At 33.6% G+C, this 21292-nt stretch overlaps 1 protein-coding gene across 9 annotated transcripts in view; it reads right to left on the bottom strand.

Annotated features, from left to right (window-relative positions):
• CHD5 (chromodomain helicase DNA binding protein 5) overlaps positions 1 to 21292 on the bottom strand; it is a 277373-nt gene that overhangs the window by 232871 nt on the left and 23210 nt on the right. For all 9 annotated transcript variants that reach the window (XM_073656702.1, XM_073656704.1, XM_073656701.1 and 6 more), the window contains exon 2: positions 16458 to 16588. In XM_073656702.1, the coding sequence (XP_073512803.1) occupies positions 16458 to 16588 (131 nt within the window). The remainder of the gene's footprint in view (positions 1 to 16457; positions 16589 to 21292) is intronic.

Below are 21292 nucleotides of genomic sequence, written 5' to 3'. Positions count from 1 at the left end.
ATTAAAGTACTTATATTCTTGTACATAGGGGGCAGTATTATAGTAGTTATATTCTTGTACATAGGGGCAGTATTATAGTAGTTATATTCTTATACACAGAGGGCAGTATTATAGTAGTTATATTCTTGTACATAGGGAGCAGTATTATAACAGTTATATTCTTGTACATAGGGGGCAGTATTATAGTAGTTATATTCTTGTACATAGGGACAGTATTATAGTAGTTATATTCTTATACATAGAGGGCAGTATTATAGTAGTTATATTCTTGTACATAGGAGCAGTATTATAGTAGTTATATTCTTGTACATAGGAGCAGTATTATAGTAGTTATATTCTTGTACATAGGGGCAGTATTATAGTAGTTATATTCTTGTACATAGGGGCAGTATTATAGTAGTTGTATTCTTGTACATAGGGGCAGTATTATAGTAGTTATATTCTTGTACATAGGAGCAGTATTATAGTAGTTATATTCTTGTACATAGGAGCAGTATTATAGTAGTTATATTCTTGTACATAGGAGGCAGTATTATAGTAGTTATATTCTTGCACATAGGAGCAGTATTATAGTAGTTATATTCTTGTACATAGGAGGCAGTATTATAGTAGTTATATTCTTGTACATAGGAGCAGTATTATAGTAGTTATATTCTTGTACATAGCGGCAGTAATATAGTAGTAATATAGTGGTATTATTAAAGAACTTATATTCTTATAATAGTAAAAGGAGTCCAAATAATATTAATTGTATTACTATTCAGAAAGGGGTAGTAGTATATTATTGCTAATGAAGAAATTCAATCCATTTCTCAGTCTAGAACCAAAATGCGCAGTTGAAAATCTTTTTACTGCCATATTAGAGCAGATTGACTGCAATTAGAAGAAAAACATAGTTAGCAATGGTTTACATAGAAACAAATCCTGTGTCTAACTATGTTCTGTCTGTTCTTTTTTTTCAGGCTGTGAGCTTAACTGATTTTAATGGGAAATATCTAGGTTACATCCCTGCCAGAACGTTACCATTTTCAGCACTTTTCTTGTTTATCTCTCCACCCAATGTGAAGAAGGTGAGGGACAGTAAATTTTAGGTTCCTACATTGACTTATTGGGAAAAGATGGAACAGGTAAGGAAGGTGGAGAGTTTAGGGAGTGAGCTGCAGGTTGATAAGAAGAGTAGAAGAACCTGGCGGCCAAACACTCGATATCCAGCCTTCAAAGACAACATCTTCCTCCACACCACAGTCTCATCAATAATGACAGTACCATTGTATATATAAAAAGGAGGCCAAGTTGTATGATCTGCTCGTTACAACGCCAGTAGAACGCTAATCATTGTTTACTAACAAGCATCATTACGCTCCTAAATGCTGCGACCGCCTGAAAATCCGCTAAAGAAGATAAGAGCAAACTAAGCCATCCTCAGAAATCCGTCACACTCCACGATGCTGACAGTGTCCTGACGGAGCTCAGTAATTACAATCTTCAGTTTCTTAAATTAAGAGAAAATCGGAAATGAAACATTTGTCAAGATGGCAGTTGCAATTAGGAATCCATTTAATTTTATCAGGTTCCCATATAAAGACGGAGTGACACTCTGGGCTATCCGGGAATACTGTTTTTACTAATGGCTTACTGTATATATCGCTGACACAGTAAATTATCATTCCTGCTATGTTTCCGTAGAAGGCAGAAATTCAGAAGCTGCACATTCTAGTTAAAGACTGGACTGAGTGCCTGGGCTGGGACTTGTGACATCACCAAGACAGGAGTGGTGACATCACCAAGACAGGAGTGGTGACATCACTAATAATCACAACCAATCACTGAAATGGAAAATCTCACCAACGTTATATAAAACACACAAAAGGAAAAAAAATCTAAAGCAGGATCACCATCAAAGTCAAGAATTCCCAGGTTAACAATGTGGAAATGGATGAAGATAAACTAATAAAAAAATAAATTTATGTGTTTTTGCATCCTCAATAGATGGTCAAAGCATCCAATGGCTTCAGAAATCTCACTAGTTCTTCATCCTTGACATCTGACCTTGAGCAATATTTTCCTTAATAAGAGGTAGTAATAAGATTGTTTTATTCTTGTACAAGAGAGCAGCATGGTAGTTGATAAATTCTTCAACATAGGAGAAGAACTACAGTATTTAAGTTCATTTATATTTCAGTATTATAGTAGTCATATTCTTGTACATAAGGTGCAGTATTATAGTAGTTATATTCTTGTACATAGGGGCAGTATTATAGTAGTTATATTCTTGTACATAGGGGCAGTATTATAGTAGTTATATTCTTGTACATAGGGGCAGTATTATAGTAGTTATATTCTTGTACATAGGGGCAGTATTATAGTAGTTATATTCTTGTACATAAGGTGCAGTATTATAGTAGTTATATTCTTGTACATAGGGGCAGTATTATAGTAGTTATATTCTTGTACATAGGGGCAGTATTATAGTAGTTATATTCTTGTACATAGGGGCAGTATTATAGTAGTTATATTCTTGTACATAGGGGCAGTATTATAGTAGTTATATTCTTATACATAGGGAGCAGTATTATAGTAGTTATATTCTTGTACATAGGGGGCAGTATTATAGTAGTTATATTCTTGTACATAAGGTGCAGTATTATAGTAGTTATATTCTTGTACATAGGGGCAGTATTATAGTAGTTATATTCTTGTACATAGGGGCAGTATTATATTAGTTATATTCTTGTACATAGGGGCAGTATTATAGTAGTCATATTCTTGTACATAGGGAGCAGTATTATAGTAGTCATATTCTTGTACATAAGGTGCAGTATTATAGTAGTTATATTCATGTACATAGGGGCAATATTATAGTAGTTATATTCTTGTACTTAGGAGCAGTATTATAGTAGTTATATTCTTGTACATAGGGGCAGTATTATAGTAGTTATATTCTTGTACATAGGGGCAGTATTATAGTAGTTATATTCTTGTACATAGGGGCAGTATTATAGTAGTTATATTCTTGTACATAGGGGCAGTATTATAGTAGTCATATTCTTGTACATAGGGAGCAGTATTATAGTAGTCATATTCTTGTACATAAGGTGCAGTATTATAGTAGTTATATTCATGTACATAGGGGCAGTATTATAGTAGTTATATTCTTGTACTTAGGAGCAGTATTATAGTAGTTATATTCTTGTACATAGGAGCAGTATTATAGTAGTTATATTCTTGTACATAGGGGCAGTATTATAGTAGGTATATTCTTGTACATAGGGGCAGTATTATAGTAGCTATATTCTTGTACATAGGGAGCAGTATTATAGTACCGGTAGTTATATTCTTGTACATAGGGAGCAGTATTATAGTAGTTATATTCTTGTACATAGGGGCAGTATTATAGTAGTTATATTCTTGTACATAGGGGCAGTATTATAGTAGTTATATTCTTGTACATAGGGGCAGTATTATAGTAGTCATATTCTTGTACATAGCGGACAGTATTATAGTAGTTATATTCTTGCACATAGGGGCAGTATTATAGTAGTTATATTCTTGTACATAGGGGGCAGTATTATAGTAGTCATATTCTTGTACATAGGGGCAGTATTATAGTAGTTATATTCTTGTACATAGGGGCAGTATTATAGTAGTTATATTCTTGTACATAGCGGGCAGTATTATAGTAGTTATATTCTTGTACATAGGGAGCAGTATTATAGTAGTTATATTCTTGGACATAGGGGCAGTATTATAGTAGTTATATTCTTGTACATAGGGGCAGTATTATAGTAGTTATATTGTTGTACATAGGGGCAGTATTATAGTAGTCATATTCTTGTACATAGGGGGCAGTATTATAGTAGTTATATTCTTGTACATATGGGCAGTATTATAGTAGATATATTCTTGTACATAGGGGGCAGTATTATAGTAGTTATATTCTTGTACATAGGAGCAGTATTATAGTATTTATATTCTTGTACATGGCAGCCTTATTATAGTAGTTATATTCTTGTACATAGGGGCAGTATTATAGTAGTTATATTCTTGTACATAGGGGCAGTATTATAGTAGTTATATTCTTGTACATAGGGGCAGTATTATAGTAGTTATATTCTTGTACATAGGGGCAGTATTATAGTAGTCATATTCTTGTACATAGCGGACAGTATTATAGTAGTTATATTCTTGCACATAGGGGCAGTATTATAGTAGTTATATTCTTGTACATAGGGGGCAGTATTATAGTAGTCATATTCTTGTACATAGGGGCAGTATTATAGTAGTTATATTCTTGTACATAGGGGCAGTATTATAGTAGTTATATTCTTGTACATAGCGGGCAGTATTATAGTAGTTATATTCTTGTACATAGGGAGCAGTATTATAGTAGTTATATTCTTGGACATAGGGGCAGTATTATAGTAGTTATATTCTTGTACATAGGGGCAGTATTATAGTAGTTATATTCTTGTACATAGGGGCAGTATTATAGTAGTCATATTCTTGTACATAGGGGGCAGTATTATAGTAGTTATATTCTTGTACATAGGAGCAGTATTATAGTATTTATATTCTTGTACATGGCAGCCTTATTATAGTAGTTATATTCTTGTACATAGGGGCAGTATTATAGTAGTTATATTCTTGTACATAGGGGCAGTATTATAGTAGTTATATTCTTGTACATAGGGGCAGTATTATAGTAGTTATATTCTTGTACATAGGAGCAGTATTATAGTAGTTATATTCTTGTACATAGGGGCAGTATTATAGTAGTTATATTCTTGTACATAGGGGGCAGTATTATAGTAGTTATATTCTTGTACATAGGAGCAGTATTATAGTAGTTATATTCTTGTACATAGGGGCAGTAATATAGTAGTTATATTCCTCTAGATAGCGGACAGTATTATAGTAGTTATATTCTTGTACATAGGAGCAGTATTATAGTAGTTATATTTTTGTACATAGAGGACAGTATTATAGTAGTTATATTCTTGTTCTTGGAAGCAGCATTATAGTCGTTATATTCTTGTACATAGGAGCAGTATTATAGCAGTTATATTCTTGTACATAGGGGCAGTATTAAAGTAGTTAAATTCTTGCACATAGGGGGCAGTATTATAGTAGTTATATTCTTGTACATAGGGGCAGTATTATATTAGTTACATTCTTGTACATAGGGGCAGTATTATAGTAGTTATATTCTTGTACATAGGGGACAGAATTATAGTAGTTTTATTCTTGTACATAGGGGCAGTATTATAGTAGTTATATTCTTGCACATAGGGGCAGTATTATAGTAGCTATATACTTGTACATAGGGGCAGTATTATAGTAGTTATATTCTTGTACATAGGGGACAGTATTATAGTAGTCATATTCTTGTACATAGGGGCAGTATTATAGTAGTTATATTCTTGTACATAGGGGCAGTATTATAGTAGTTATATTCTTGTACATAAGGAGCAGTATTATAGTAGTTATATTCTTCAACATTAGAAGTATTATAGTAGTTATATCCTTGTACATAGGGGCAGTATTAAAATAGTTAAATTCTGGCACATAGGGGACAGTATTATAGTTATATTCTTGCACATAGGGGCAGTATTATAGTAGTTATATTCCTGTACATAGGGGCAGTATTATAGTAGTTATATTCTTGTTTATAGGGGCAGTATTATAGTCGTTATATTCTTGTACATAGGAGCAGTATTATAGCAGTTATATTCTTGTACATAGGGGCAGTATTAAAGTAGTTATATTTTTGCACATAGGGGGCAGTATTATAGTAGTTATATTCTTGTACATATGGGCAGTATTATAGTAGTTATATTCTTGTACATAGGGGCAGTATTATAGTAGTTATATTCATGTTCATAGGGGCAGTATTATAGTAGTTATATTCTTGTACATAGGGGGCAGTATTATAGTAGTTATATTCTTGTACATCGGAGCAGTATTATAGTAGTTATATTCTTTTACATAGGGGCAGTATTGTAGTAGTTATATTCTTGCACATAGGGGCAGAATTATAGTAGTTATATTCTTGTACATAGGGGCAGTATTAAACTAGTTATATTCTTGTACATAGGAGCAGTATTATAGTAGTTATATTCTTGTTCATAAGGGCAGTATTACAGTAGTTATATTCTAGTACAGAGGGGCAGTATTATAGTAGTTATATTCTTTTTACATAGGGGGCAGTAATATAGTAGTTATATTCCTCTAGATAGCGGACAGTATTATAGTAGTTATATTCTTGTTCTTGGAAGCAGTATTAAAGTCGTTATATTCTTGTACATAGGAGCAGTATTATAGCAGTTATATTCTTGTACATAGGAGCAGTATTAAAGTAGTTATATTCTTCCACATAGGGGGCAGTATTATAGTAGTTATATTCTTGTACATAGGGGCAGTATTATATTAGTTGTATTCTTGTACATAGGGGCAGTATTATAGTAGTTATATTCTTGTACATAGGGGACAGTATTATAGTAGTTGTATTCTTGTACATAGGGGCAGTATTACAGTAGTTATATTCTTGTACATAGGGGCAGTATTATAGTAGTTATACTCTTGTACATAGGGGCAGTATTAGAGTAGTTATATTCTTGTACATAGGGGCAGTATTATAGTAGTTATATTCTTCTACATAAGGAGCAGTATTATAGTAGTTATATTCTTCTACATTAGAAGTATTATAGTAGTTATATCCTTGTACATATGAGAGTATTATAGTAGTTATATTCTTGTACATAGGGGGCAGTATTATAGTACTTATATTCTTTTACAAATGGGAAGTATTATAGTAGTTATATTCTTGTACATAGGGGCAGTATTATAGTAGTTATATTCTTGTACATAGGGGCAGTATTAAAGTAGTTATATTCTGGCACATAGGGGGCAATATTATACTTATATTCTTGTACATAGGGGCAGTATTATAGTAGTTATATTCTTGTACATAGGGGCAGTATTATAGTCATTATATTCTTGTACATAGGAGCAGTATTATAGCAGTTATATTCTTGTACATAGGGGCAGTATTAAAGTAGTTATATTCTTGCACATAGGGGCAGTATTATAGTAGTTATATTCTTGTACATATGGGCAGTATTATAGTAGTTATATTCTTGTACATAGGGGCAGTATTATAGTAGTTATATTCTTGTACATAGGGGGCAGTATTATAGTAGTTATATTCTTGTACATAGGGGGCAGTATTATAGTAGTTATATTCTTGTACATTGGAGCAGTATTATAGTAGTTATATTCTTGTACATAGGGGCAGTATTATAGTAGTTATATTCTTGTACATAGGGGCAGTATTAAAGTAGTTATATTCCGGCACATAGGGGGCAATATTATACTTATATTCTTGTACATAGGGGCAGTATTATAGTAGTTATATTCTTGTACATAGGGGCAGTATTATAGTCATTATATTCTTGTACATAGGAGCAGTATTATAGCAATTATTTTCTTGTACATAGGGGCAGTATTAAAGTAGTTATATTCTTGCACATAGGGGGCAGTATTATAGTAGCTATATTCTTGTACATATGGGCAGTATTATAGTAGTTATATTCTTGTACATAGGGGCAGTATTATAGTAGTTATATTCTTGTACATAGGGGGCAGTATTATAGTAGTTATATTCTTGTACATAGGGGGCAGTATTATATTAGTTATATTCATGTTCATAGGGGCAGTATTATAGTAGTTATATTCTTGTACATAGGGGGCAGTATTATAGTAGTTATATTCTTGTACATTGGAGCAGTATTATAGTAGTTATATTCTTTTACATAGGGGCAGTATTGTAGTAGTTATATTCTTGCACATAGAGGCAGAATTATAGTAGTTAGATTCTTGTACATAGGGGCAGTATTAAACTAGTTATATTCTTGTACATAGGAGCAGTATTATAGTAGTTATATTCTTGTTCATAAGGGCAGAATTACAGTAGTTATATTCTAGTACAGAGGGGCAGTATTATAGTAGTTATATTCTTTTTACATAGGGGGCAGTAATATAGTAGTTATATTCCTCTAGATAGCGGACAGAATTATAGTAGTTATATTCTTGTACATAGGAGCACTATTATACTAGTTATATTTTTGTACACAGAGGACAGTATTATAGTAGTTATATTCTTGTTCTTGGAAGCAGTATTAAAGTCGTTATATTCTTGTACATAGGAGCAGTATTATAGCAGTTATATTCTTGTACATAGGAGCAGTATTAAAGTAGTTATATTCTTGCACATAGGGGGCAGTATTATAGTAGTTATATTCTTGTACATAGGGGCAGTATTATATTAGTTGTATTCTTCTACATAGGGGCAGTATTATAGTAGTTATATTCTGGCACATAGGGGACAGTATTATAGTAGTTGTATTCTTGTACATAGGGGCAGTATTATAGTAGTTATATTCTTGTACATAGGGGCAGTATTATAGTAGTTATATTCTTGTACATAGGGGCAGTATTATAGTAGTTATATTCTTGTACATAGGGGCAGTATTATAGTAGTTATATTCTTGTACATAAGGAGCAGTATTATAGTAGTTATATTCTTCTACATTAGAAGTATTGTAGTAGTTATATCCTTGTACATATGAGCAGTATTATAGTAGTTATAATCTTGCACATAGGGAGCAGTATTATAGTAGTTATATTCTTGTACATAGGGGGCAGTATTATAGCAGCTATATTCTCTTACATAGGGGCAGTATTAGAGTAGTTATATTCTTGTACAATGGGCAGTACTATAGTACTTATATTCTTTTACAAATGGGCAGTATTATAGTAGTTATATTCTTGTACATAGGGGCAGTATTATAGTAGTTATATTCTTGTACATAGGGGCAGTATTATAGTCGTTATATTCTTGTACATAGGAGCAGTATTATAGCAGTTATATTCTTGTACATAGGGGCAGTATTAAAGTAGTTATATTCTTGCACATAGGGGGCAGTATTATAGTAGTTATATTCTTGTACATATGGGCAGTATTATAGTAGTTATATTCTTGTACATAGGGGCAGTATTATAGTAGTTATATTCATGTTCATAGGGGCAGTATTATAGCAGTTATATTCTTGTACATCGGAGCAGTATTATAGTAGTTAAATTCTTTTACATAGGGGCAGTATTATACTAGTTATATTCTTGAACATAGGGGCAGAATTATAGTAGTTATATTCTTGTACATAGGTGTAGTATTATAGTAGTTATATTCTTGTACATAGGAGCAGTATTATAGTAGTTATATTCTTGTACATAGGGGCAGTATTATAGTAGTTATATTCTTGTACATAGGGGCAGTATTATAGTAGTTATATTCTTGTACATAGGGGCAGTATTATAGTAGTCATATTCTTGTACATAAGGTGCAGTATTATAGTAGTTATATTCATGTACATAGGGGCAGTATTATAGTAGTTATATTCTTGCACTTAGGAGCAGTATTATAGTAGTTATATTCTTGTACATAGGGGCAGTATTATAGTAGTTATATTCTTGTACATAGGGGCAGTATTATAGTAGTTATATTCGTGTACATAGGGGCAGTATTATAGTAGTTATATTCTTGTACAAAGGGAGCAGTATTATAGTAGTTATATTCTTGTACATAGGGGCAGTATTATAGTAGTTATATTCTTGTACATAGGGGCAGTATTATAGTAGTTATATTCTTGTACATAGGGGCAGTATTATAGTAGTCATATTCTTGTACATAGCGGGCAGTATTATAGTAGTTATATTCTTGTACATAGGGGCAGTATTATAGTAGTTATATTCTTGTACATAAGGGGAAGTATTATAGTAGTCATATTCTTGTACATAGGGGCAGTATTATAGTAGTTATATTCTTGTACATAGGGGCAGTATTATAGTAGTTATATTCTTGTACATAGCGGGCAGTATTATAGTAGTTATATTCTTGTACATAGGGAGCAGTATTATAGTAGTTATATTCTTGTACATAGGGGCAGTATTATAGTAGTTATATTCTTGTACATAGGGGCAGTATTATAGTAGTTATATTCTTGTACATAGGGGCAGTATTATAGTAGTCATATTCTTGTACATAAGGTGCAGTATTATAGTAGTTATATTCATGTACATAGGGGCAGTATTATAGTAGTTATATTCTTGTACATAGGGGGCAGTATTATAGTAGTTATATTCTTGTACATATGGGCAGTATTATAGTAGTTATATTCTTGTACATAGGGGGCAGTATTATAGTAGTTATATTCTTGTACATAGGAGCAGTATTATAGTAGTTATATTCTTGTACATAGGGGCAGTAATATAGTAGTTATATTCCTCTAGATAGCGGACAGTATTATAGTAGTTATATTCTTGTACATAGGAGCAGTATTATAGTAGTTATATTCTTATACATAGGGGCAGTATTATAGTAGTTATATTCTTGTACATAGGAGCAGTATTATAGTAGTTATATTCTTGTACATAGGGGCTGTATTATAGTAGTTATATTCTTGTACATAGGAGCAGTATTATAGTAGTTATATTCTTGTACATAGGGGCAGTATTATAGTAGTTATATTCTTGTACATAGGAGCAGTATTATAGTAGTTATATTCTTGTACATAGGGGCAGTATTATAGTAGTTATATTCTTGTACATAGGGGGCAGTATTATAATAGTTATATTCTTGTACATAGGGGCAGTAATATAGTAGTTATATTCCTCTAGATAGCGGACAGTATTATAGTAGTTATATTCTTGTACATAGGAGCAGTATTATAGTAGTTATATTTTTGTACATAGAGGACAGTATTATAGTAGTTATATTCTTGTTCTTGGAAGCAGTATTATAGTCGTTATATTCTTGTACATAGGGGCAGTATTAAAGTAGTTATATTCTTGCACATAGGGGGCAGTATTATAGTAGTTATATTCTTGTACATAGGAGCAGTATTATAGTATTTATATTCTTGTACATAGCAGCCTTATTATAGTAGTTATATTCTTGTACATAGGGGCAGTATTATAGTAGTTATATTCTTGTACATAGGAGCAGTATTATAGTAGTTATATTCTTGTACATAGGGGCAGTATTATAGTAGTTATATTCTTGTACATAGGAGCAGTATTATAGTAGTTATATTCTTGTACATAGGGGCAGTATTATAGTAGTTATATTCTTGTACATAGGGGCAGTATTATAGTAGTTATATTCTTGTACATAGGAGCAGTATTATAGTAGTTATATTCTTGTACATAGGGGCAGTATTATAGTAGTTATATTCTTGTACATAGGGGGCAGTATTATAGTAGTTATATTCTTGTATATAGGAGCAGTATTATAGTAGTTATATTCTTGTACATAGGGGCAGTAATATAGTAGTTATATTCCTCTAGATAGCGGACAGTATTATAGTAGTTATATTCTTGTACATAGGAGCAGTATTATAGTAGTTATATTTTTGTACATAGAGGACAGTATTATAGTAGTTATATTCTTGTTCTTGGAAGCAGTATTATAGTCGTTATATTCTTGTACATAGGAGCAGTATTATAGCAGTTATATTCTTGTACATAGGGGCAGTATTAAAGTAGTTATATTCTTGTACATAGGGGCAGTATTATAGTAGTTATATTCCTGTACATAGGGGCAGTATTATAGTAGTTATATTCTTGTTTATAGGGGCAGTATTATAGTCGTTATATTCTTGTACATAGGAGCAGTATTATAGCAGTTATATTCTTGTACATAGGGGCAGTATTAAAGTAGTTATATTCTTGTACATAGGGGGCAGTATTATAGTAGTTATATTCTTGTATATAGGAGCAGTATTATAGTAGTTATATTCTTGTACATAGGGGCAGTAATATAGTAGTTATATTCCTCTAGATAGCGGACAGTATTATAGTAGTTATATTCTTGTACATAGGAGCAGTATTATAGTAGTTATATTTTTGTACATAGAGGACAGTATTATAGTAGTTATATTCTTGTTCTTGGAAGCAGTATTATAGTCGTTATATTCTTGTATATAGGAGCAGTATTATAGCAGTTATATTCTTGTACATAGGGGCAGTATTAAAGTAGTTATATTCTTGTACATAGGGGCAGTATTATAGTAGTTATATTCCTGTACATAGGGGCAGTATTATAGTAGTTATATTCTTGTTTATAGGGGCAGTATTATAGTCGTTATATTCTTGTACATAGGAGCAGTATTATAGCAGTTATATTCTTGTACATAGGGGCAGTATTAAAGTAGTTATATTCTTGCACATAGGGGGCAGTATTATAGTAGTTATATTCATGTTCATAGGGGCAGTATTATAGTAGTTATATACTTGTACATAGGGGGCAGTATTATAGTAGTTATATTCTTGTACATCGGAGCAGTATTATAGTAGTTATATTCTTTTACATAGGGGCAGTATTGTAGTAGTTATATTCTTGCACATATGCACATAGGGGCAGAATTATAGTAGTTATATTCTTGTACATAGGGGCAGTATTAAACTAGTTATATTCTTGTACATAGGAGCAGTATTATAGTAGTTATATTCTTGTTCATAAGGGCAGTATTATAGTAGTTATGTTCTTGTACATAGGGGCAGTATTATAGTAGTTATATTCTTGTACATAGGGACAGTATTATAGTAGTTATATTCTTGTACGTAGGAGCAGTACTATAGTAGTTATATTCTTGTACATAGGGGCAGTATTACAGTAGTTATATTCTAGTACAGAGGGGCAGTATTATAGTAGTTATATTCTTTTTACATAGGGGGCAGTAATATAGTAGTTATATTCCTCTAGATAGCGGACAGAATTATAGTAGTTATATTCTTGTACATAGGAGCAGTATTATAGAAGTTATATTCTTGTACATAGGGGCAGTATTATAGTAGTTATATTCTTGTACATACGGGACAGTATTATAGTAGTTATATACTTGTACATAGGAGTAGTATTATAGTAGATATATTCTTGTACATAGGGGCAGTATTAGAGTAGTTATATTCTTGTACATAGGAGGCAGTATTATAGTAGTTATATTTTTGTACATAGGAGGCAGTATTATAGTAGTTATATTCTTGTTCTTGGAAGCAGTATTAAAGTCGTTATATTCTTGTACATAGGAGCAGTATTATAGCAGTTATATTCTTGTACATAGGAGCAGTATTAAAGTAGTTATATTCTTGCACATAGGGGGCAGTATTAGAGTAGTTATATTCTTGTACATAGGGGCAGTATTATATTAGTTGTATTCTTGTACATAGGGGCAGTATTATAGTAGTTATATCCTTGTACATAGGGGACAGTATTATAGTAGTTGTATTCTTGTACATAGGGGCAGTATTATAGTAGTTATATTCTTGTACATAGGGGACAGTATTATAGTAGTTGTATTCTTGTACATAGGGGCAGTATTATAGTAGTTATATTCTTGTACATAGGGGCAGTATTATAGTAGTTATATTCTTGTACATAGGGGCAGTATTATAGTAGTTATATTCTTGTACATAGGGGCAGTATTACAGTAGTTATATTCTTGTACATAAGGAGCAGTATTATAGTAGTTATATTCTTCTACATTAGAAGTATTATAGTAGTTATATCCTTGTACATATGAGCAGTATTATAGTAGTTATAATCTTGCACATAGGGAGCAGTATTATAGTAGTTATATTCTTGTACATAGGGGGCAGTATTATAGCAGCTATATTCTCTTACATAGGGGCAGTATTAGAGTAGTTATATTCTTGTACAATGGGCAGTACTATAGTACTTATATTCTTTTACAAATGGGCAGTATTATAGTAGTTATATTCTTGTACATAGGGGCAGTATTATAGTAGTTATATTCTTGTACATAGGGACAGTATTATAGTAGTTATATTCTTGTACGTAGGAGCAGTACTATAGTAGTTATATTCTTGTACATAGGGGCAGTATTACAGTAGTTATATTCTAGTACAGAGGGGCAGTATTATAGTAGTTATATTCTTTTTACATAGGGGGCAGTAATATAGTAGTTATATTCCTCTAGATAGCGGACAGAATTATAGTAGTTATATTCTTGTACATAGGAGCACTATTACAGTAGTTATATTTTTGTACATAGAGGACAGTATTATAGTAGTTATAGTCTTGTTCTTGGAAGCAGTATTAAAGTCGTTATATTCTTGTACATAGGAGCAGTATTATAGCAGTTATATTCTTGTACATAGGAGCAGTATTAAAGTAGTTATATTCTTGCACATAGGGGGCAGTATTATAGTAGTTATATTCTTGTACATAGGGGCAGTATTATATTAGTTGTATTCTTGTACATAGGGGCAGTATTATAGTAGTTATATTCTTGTACATAGGGGACAGTATTATAGTAGTTTTATTCTTGCACATAGGGGCAGTATTATAGTAGTTATATTCTTGTACATAGGGGCACTACTATAGTAGTTATATTCTTTTTACATAGGGGGCAGTAATATAGTAGTTATATTCCTCTAGATAGCGGATAGTATTATAGTAGTTATATTCTTGTACATGGGAGCACTATTACAGTAGTTATATTTTTGTACATAGAGGACAGTATTATAGTAGTTATATTCTTGTTCTTGGAAGCAGTATTAAAGTCGTTATATTCTTGTACATATGAGCAGTATTATAGCAGATATATTCTTGTACATAGGGGCAGTATTAAAGTAGTTATATTCTTGCACATAGGGGGCAGTATTATAGTAGTCATATTCTTGCACCTAGGGGCAGTATTATATTAGTTGTATTCTTGTACATAGGGGCAGTATTATAGTAGTTATATTCTTGTACATAGGGGACAGTATTATAGCAGTTTTATTCTTGTACATAGGGGCAGTATTTTAGTAGTTATATTCTTGTACATAGGGGCAGTATTATAGTAGTTATATTCTTGCACATAGGGGCAGTATTATAGAAGTTATATTCTTGTACATAGGTGACAGTATTATAGTAGTTATACTCTTGTACATAGGGGACAGTATTATATTAGTTATATTCTTGTACATAGCAGCAGCATTATAGTAGTTATATTTTTGTACAAAGAGGACAGTATTATAGTAGTTATATTCTTGTACATACGGGGCATTATTATAGTCGTTATATTCTTGTACATAGGGGCAGTATTATAGTCGTTATATTCTTGTACATTCGGCAGTATTATAGTAGTTATATTTTTGTACATAGGAGGCAGTATTATAGTAGTTATATTCTTGTACATAGGAGAAGTATTATAGTAGTTGTATTCTTGTACATAGGAGGCAGTATTATAGTAGTTGTATTCTTGTACATAGGAGGCAGTATTATAGTAGTTATATTCTTGCACATTGGACAGTATTATAGTAGTTCTATTTTTGTACATAGCAGCAGTATTATAGTAGTTATATTCTTGTACGTAGGAGCAGTATAATAGTAGTTATATTTTTACACATAGGGGCAGTTTATAGTAGTTATATTCTTGTACACAGAGAGCATTATAGTAGTTATATTCTTGTACATATGGAGCAGCATTATAGTAGTTATATTCTTGTACATATGGAGCAGCATTATAGTAGTTATATTCTTGTACATACGTACAGTATTATAGTAGTTATATTCTTGTACGTAGGAGCAGTATAATAGTAGTTATATTTTTATACATAGGGAGCAGTATTATAGTAGTTATATTCTTGTACGTAGGAGCAGTATTATAGTAGTTATATTTTTATACATAGGGAGCAGAGTTATAGTGACTAAAGTTTTGTACATAGAAGACATAGACTTCTAAACACTGTGTGCTCCATTCCATGTCATGGAGTAAATAAAATGAAAATTAATTTTCTTATTATTAGCTTCTTAAAATGTAAAGTAAAAATAATATTTTGGGATTATGGGGTGGCAGGTAAATTGCAGAATATCCGATTTTTTATTTTTATTTTTTAATGAAAACAGGTATCAGGTTTTCAAGTGTCTACAATTCTTTGCTACCATCTATATTAACATGCTACGAATTACATTTGAATAAGTTCATTTACAGACAAGACTGGTGCTCATTTATACAGAAATATAAAGAAGGTAAACAATGACTTATGCTTATGGTGTCCTTGGCTACAATAATACATTTACATTCATTTCTGCCATAGGACAAATTTAAATAAACAGTTCCCTTCATTTAGGGTTGCGCCCATGGAAAACGTCGGGTCTCGGAAGCCTTATTTCACATGCTGCCCTAATAAAACTCTGGAGATTTCTAATATGCAGTAGAAAGTGGGTAGAAAAGAATACAATTACAGTATAATTGGGCAGATTTTAGCTTCACAATGTTATCTGCGCTTTATAGAAGATGGATATGAAAATGTGACAACGAGAGTGAGAGAAGGGTTAGATATGAGATAGATATGAGATAGATAGATAATAGATATTCACTAAATTCTCTTACCTCTTTTTTCCTTCGTTTTGTCTTTGTCACTTTATTTTCCTTTGACTTTTTGGATTTTTTCCTTTTCTGAGGGGTGACCTGTTCTTCAGGAAAGAAGTCATCTATGGCCTCCAAGCCTCGGTCGTCTTCCTCTAAACAGAGAAAAAGTAGCAAGCTTTATTATAATTTTAGCCTTTCGAACATGTAGACATTTTGGTAATCCCTCCATACCTTTATACATTGCCCTCAGACACTGTTTTTGCCCTCGCCACCACTTCTTTAGAAATTTAAGAACTTTCAATGGCTCCATTTTACCAATCAAAAGATCAAAACCATTATGGAAAAATAAAATGCAAATAAGACTGAAGGTTTTTATCTCTTAATATTTGGAAGTTATTTCCTTCTCGATAAATCTTTTGGGAAATTATGAAGATTAGACACAAAAATTGTGGACCAGTGGTCTATAGCAACCAGATGATTTCTAACCTTTGTTACAAAAGAGATGATTGAAAGATCAACCAACTGGCCACATCCCAACTGCGTAAAGTCAAGAAACCAGGACCATTCTACCTATGGGCAGCCTATATAACTAGTGGGCTATCAGGTGAGCATACAGGCATGATATCTGTTGAATGTTTCACTTAAAGGGTAACCATATTTTCAAGTCACTTTTCAGAATAAGCATTCCTGTGTATGTACAGTACAGACCAAAAGTTTGGACACACCTTCTCATTTAAAGATTTTTCTGTATTTTCATGACTATGAAAATTGTACATTCACACTGGAGGCATCAAAACTATGAATTAACACATGTGGAATTATATACTTAACAAAAAAGTGTGAAACAACTGAAAATATGTCTTATATTCTAGGTTCTTCAAAGTAGCCACCTTTTGCTTTGATGACTGCTTTGCACACTCTTGGCATTCTCTTGATGAGCTTCAAGAGGTAGTCACCGGAAATGGTCTTCCAACAATCTTGAAGGAGTTCCCAGAGATGCTTAGCACTTGTTGGCCCTTTTGCCTTCACTCTGCGGTCCAGCTCACCCTAAACCATCTCGATTGGGTTCAGGTCTGGTGACTGTGGAGGCCAGATCATCTGGCGTAGCACTCCATCACTCTCCTTCTTGGTCAAATAGCCCTTACACAGCCTGGAGGTGTGTTTGGGGTCATTGTCCTGTTGAAAAATAAATGATGGTCCAACTAAACGCAAACCGGATGGAATAGCATGCCGCTGCAAGATGCTGTGGTAGCCATGCTGGTTCAGTATGCCTTCAATTTTGAATAAATCCCCAACAGTGTCACCAGCAAAGCACCCCCACACCATCACACCTCCTCCTCCATGCTTCACGGTGGGAACCAGGCATGTAGAGTCCATCCGTTCACCTTTTCTGCGTCGCACAAAGACACGGTGGTTGGAACCAAAGATCTCAAATTTGGACTCATCAGACCAAAGCACAGATTTCCACTGGTCTAATGTCCATTCCTTGTGTTCTTTAGCCCAAACAAGTCTCTTCTGCTTGTTGCCTGTCCTTAGCAGTGGTTTCCTAGCAGCTATTTTACCATGAAGGCCTGCTGCACAAAGTCTCCTCTTAACAGTTGTTGCAGAGATGTGTCTGCTGCTAGAACTCTGTGTGGCATTGACCTGGTCTCTAATCTGAGCTGCTGTTAACCTGCAATTTCTGAGGCTGGTGACTCGGATAAACTTATCCTCAGAAGCTGAGGTGACTCTTGGCCTTCCTCTCCTGGGGCTGTCCTCATGTGAACCAGTTTCTTTGTAGCGCTTGATGGTTTTTGCAACTGCACTTGGGGACACTTTCAAAGTTTGCCCAATTTTTCGCACTGACTGACCTTAATTTCTTAAAGTAATGATGGCCACTCGTTTTTATTTACTTAGCTGTTTTTTTCTTGCCATAATACAAATTCTAACAGTCTATTGAGTAGAACTATCAGCTGTGTATCCACCAGACTTCTGCACAACACAACTGATGGTCTCAACCCCATTTATAAGGCAAGAAATCCCACTTATTAAACCTGACAGGGCACACCTGTGAAGTGAAAACCATTTCCGGTGACTACCTCTTGAAGCTCATCAAGAGAATGCCAAAGATTGTGCAAAGCAGTCATCAAAGCAAAAGGTGGCTACTTTGAAGAACCTAGAATATAAGACATATTTTCAGTTGTTTCACACTTTTTTGTTAAGCATATAATTCCACATGCGTTAATTCATAGTTTTGATGCCTTCAGTGTGAATGTACAATTTTCATAGTCATGAAAATACAGAAAAATCTTTAAATGAGAAGGTGTGTCCAAACTTTTGGTCTGTACTGTATATGAGAAAGTACATAATTTCTGGGCATTATATGACTTGTAGACTGCATTTTCACCAGTTTTCGCCTCAGCAAGTTCTATCCCTTACTTTGTAATTGACTCTGGGTTTATTAGAGAAGACAAGCGGCTATAATCTCTCCCTTACCTAGCACAGCACACATTTAGCACACAGAAACAAGCAACACAATTGAGGATAATATACAGCAGTCTTGAATGTGAAACAGCTCTGATATTAGGTAAAAGACTTGTTAGAAAGCTCAGCACAATCTTTCTGTGTCTCTCTCTACCTACTATTTCCTCGCTCTGCTCCTCATCTCTCCATAGATTTGGTGGTTCATCTTGTCTGTGCAAGATGGAGATGAGTTGTTTGCTTTTTTAGTGAGGATGACAAGTTTGGGGGGCAGGGGAGGGAGAGCGACAAGTGGCTGATAAGTGGGGAAGGAAATAAATTTCTTTAATCGATTCTTTTATCCAAAGTTTGTTTAAAGTACAGTTACCTTTTAAAGACTTTGCCACCTTTCCCTTCCACTCCCTGCATGCTCAGGAGCCATGGGTTGAAGTTGTGATTTTGAAAGAGCTGGTGAGCCACAGGTTGGTGACTACTGGCGTGGGCCTAACACTGTGTCAACGTTATAGGAATGTTCTTCTGTTTCATTATGGCAATGCCCTGATGAACAATTGTTTGAGAATTTGGTGTGAGTGTATTTGGCTGGCCTACGAGAGTCTTGAAAATATTACATTTGCCAGGACCACCACCCAAGAACAGACTGGCCTCACTGTTATTTCTATACTTCTTTAGAACAGATCATCAGGATTTCTTCAGACCCACCAATCATCACAATGACGGAGTCCCTTCAATTGCTTACACAGGCACAGTTATTCGCCCATACACATGCCTGTACCTAGCACTGAGGCTCAGTCCTATTCGCATCTCATACTGATGTAATATGGGGACCCATATACTTTATTTGTAACTCGGATTCAGCGAATGATTAATGTGTATAACCTTTCTCTTAAAAAAAATAGATGCGGGTATGAGCTCTTAAAGATGCCAGCAGAATATTTTCGAGATGAGGAAAGCAAGACTTATGCAAGGCTTCAAGGTCAGAGATTCCAAACTCCGCATCCTCTGTGACACTGGAGCCATGCCTAATGCAACGCAGAATTCAGAACACGAACATCATAATAAAATATTAAACAGCGTCTGTTACAAGTATTACATTCAGAAACTGAAAATAAAAATCTGTCTAATAAAAAAGTTTTGTTATTGGGTCAGACTATGCAGAATATTTTGGGGGGCATGAGTGGTGGTTCTAAACACCCAGGGTTCAAATAATGGCCAACATTTAGTTGTAGAATATTATCGTATTAATTATTTATCCTACTTCACCCCTAATTTACCCAAACTTTCAACTATAATCTGGTCTTGTGCTGAGACCACCAGTGATCAGATATTTTTGCCAGAGAAAGTAGTCGCTTACTATTCTGCTGAAATATTTCACACTGTCTACAAGGCCGTATTGATGTACCACAAGCGTCCAACAGAAGACAGCCACATATAAAGATGATTTTGGAGCCAATAACTTGTGGCTAGTTGAATGTATTATGTATAGAATGATTCATAAATAACCTGGATTTAATTGGTGATCTATACGGTGGATACAATTTTGGACTATTTTATATCCTTAGAGAGTTCCTATCACCAGTTAAGAGGCCAATTTAAGCCTTTTTGTTTAATTCCCATGAATATTCCGCTCTTGTTTTGTTTGTTTTTTTAAACAGAGATATGGGCCTTTTTATGAAGAGCTAATATTTAAGATCTTTACCAAAGGGGCATGGCTCAAAAGGTGACACGCCCCAGAGGATCCTGTCATTCACACCCACTTGTAAATACCATAGAAAGCAGCAGTAAATTAAAAGGACAATATCTCTGGAACCATATGATGGATTAAAAAAAAAAAAAACAAAATAGAATACTTTCGGGAGCAGCGGGAATAAAGTATGATATAAGACTGGCCAAATTTTACCCAGTGACAGCTACTCTTAAATTGGCTCCTGGACTGGTCTAACTAACCACTAAAGTCAATCCTTAACCCCCGCGCCAGTTAGTATACAGAAGCAATTGGCAACTTGTGTCTTTTCTCTTCCATCCCTTAGAGGGTAGGGCATTTATGGTCCCTAGAAGAAGTAATGAGCTGCATCTTAGGCCCCCATAAGAAGACCTCCACGATTATATAGTTCTTCTCTATCCTCAAAAAGGTGTAAAATTCAATTGCATCAATTCTAGACAAAAAAACAAGAAGGTATTGGCTAATGACATGTAAAGTGCCATGGAATAAATGGCGCTATAATAATAAATAATAATAATAATAATTGGCTTCATACTGGTTCCATAGAATAACTTAGATAAACCTTAACTGTGTGAATTTTGCTGTTTTATATATATCTTGACATTTTTCAACAATGATAAGCAAAATGGGTGGGATTTAGTGCGAAGAAATTTTTGCAAATTTAGTAAAAAAGAAA

This window comes from Phyllobates terribilis, unplaced genomic scaffold (assembly GCF_046119375.1).
Source record: "Phyllobates terribilis strain yellow unplaced genomic scaffold, ASM4611937v1 Scaffold_12__6_contigs__length_324123572, whole genome shotgun sequence".
Taxonomy (NCBI): Eukaryota; Metazoa; Chordata; class Amphibia; order Anura; family Dendrobatidae; genus Phyllobates; species Phyllobates terribilis.
This window is presented reverse-complemented; position numbering and strand designations above follow the sequence as displayed.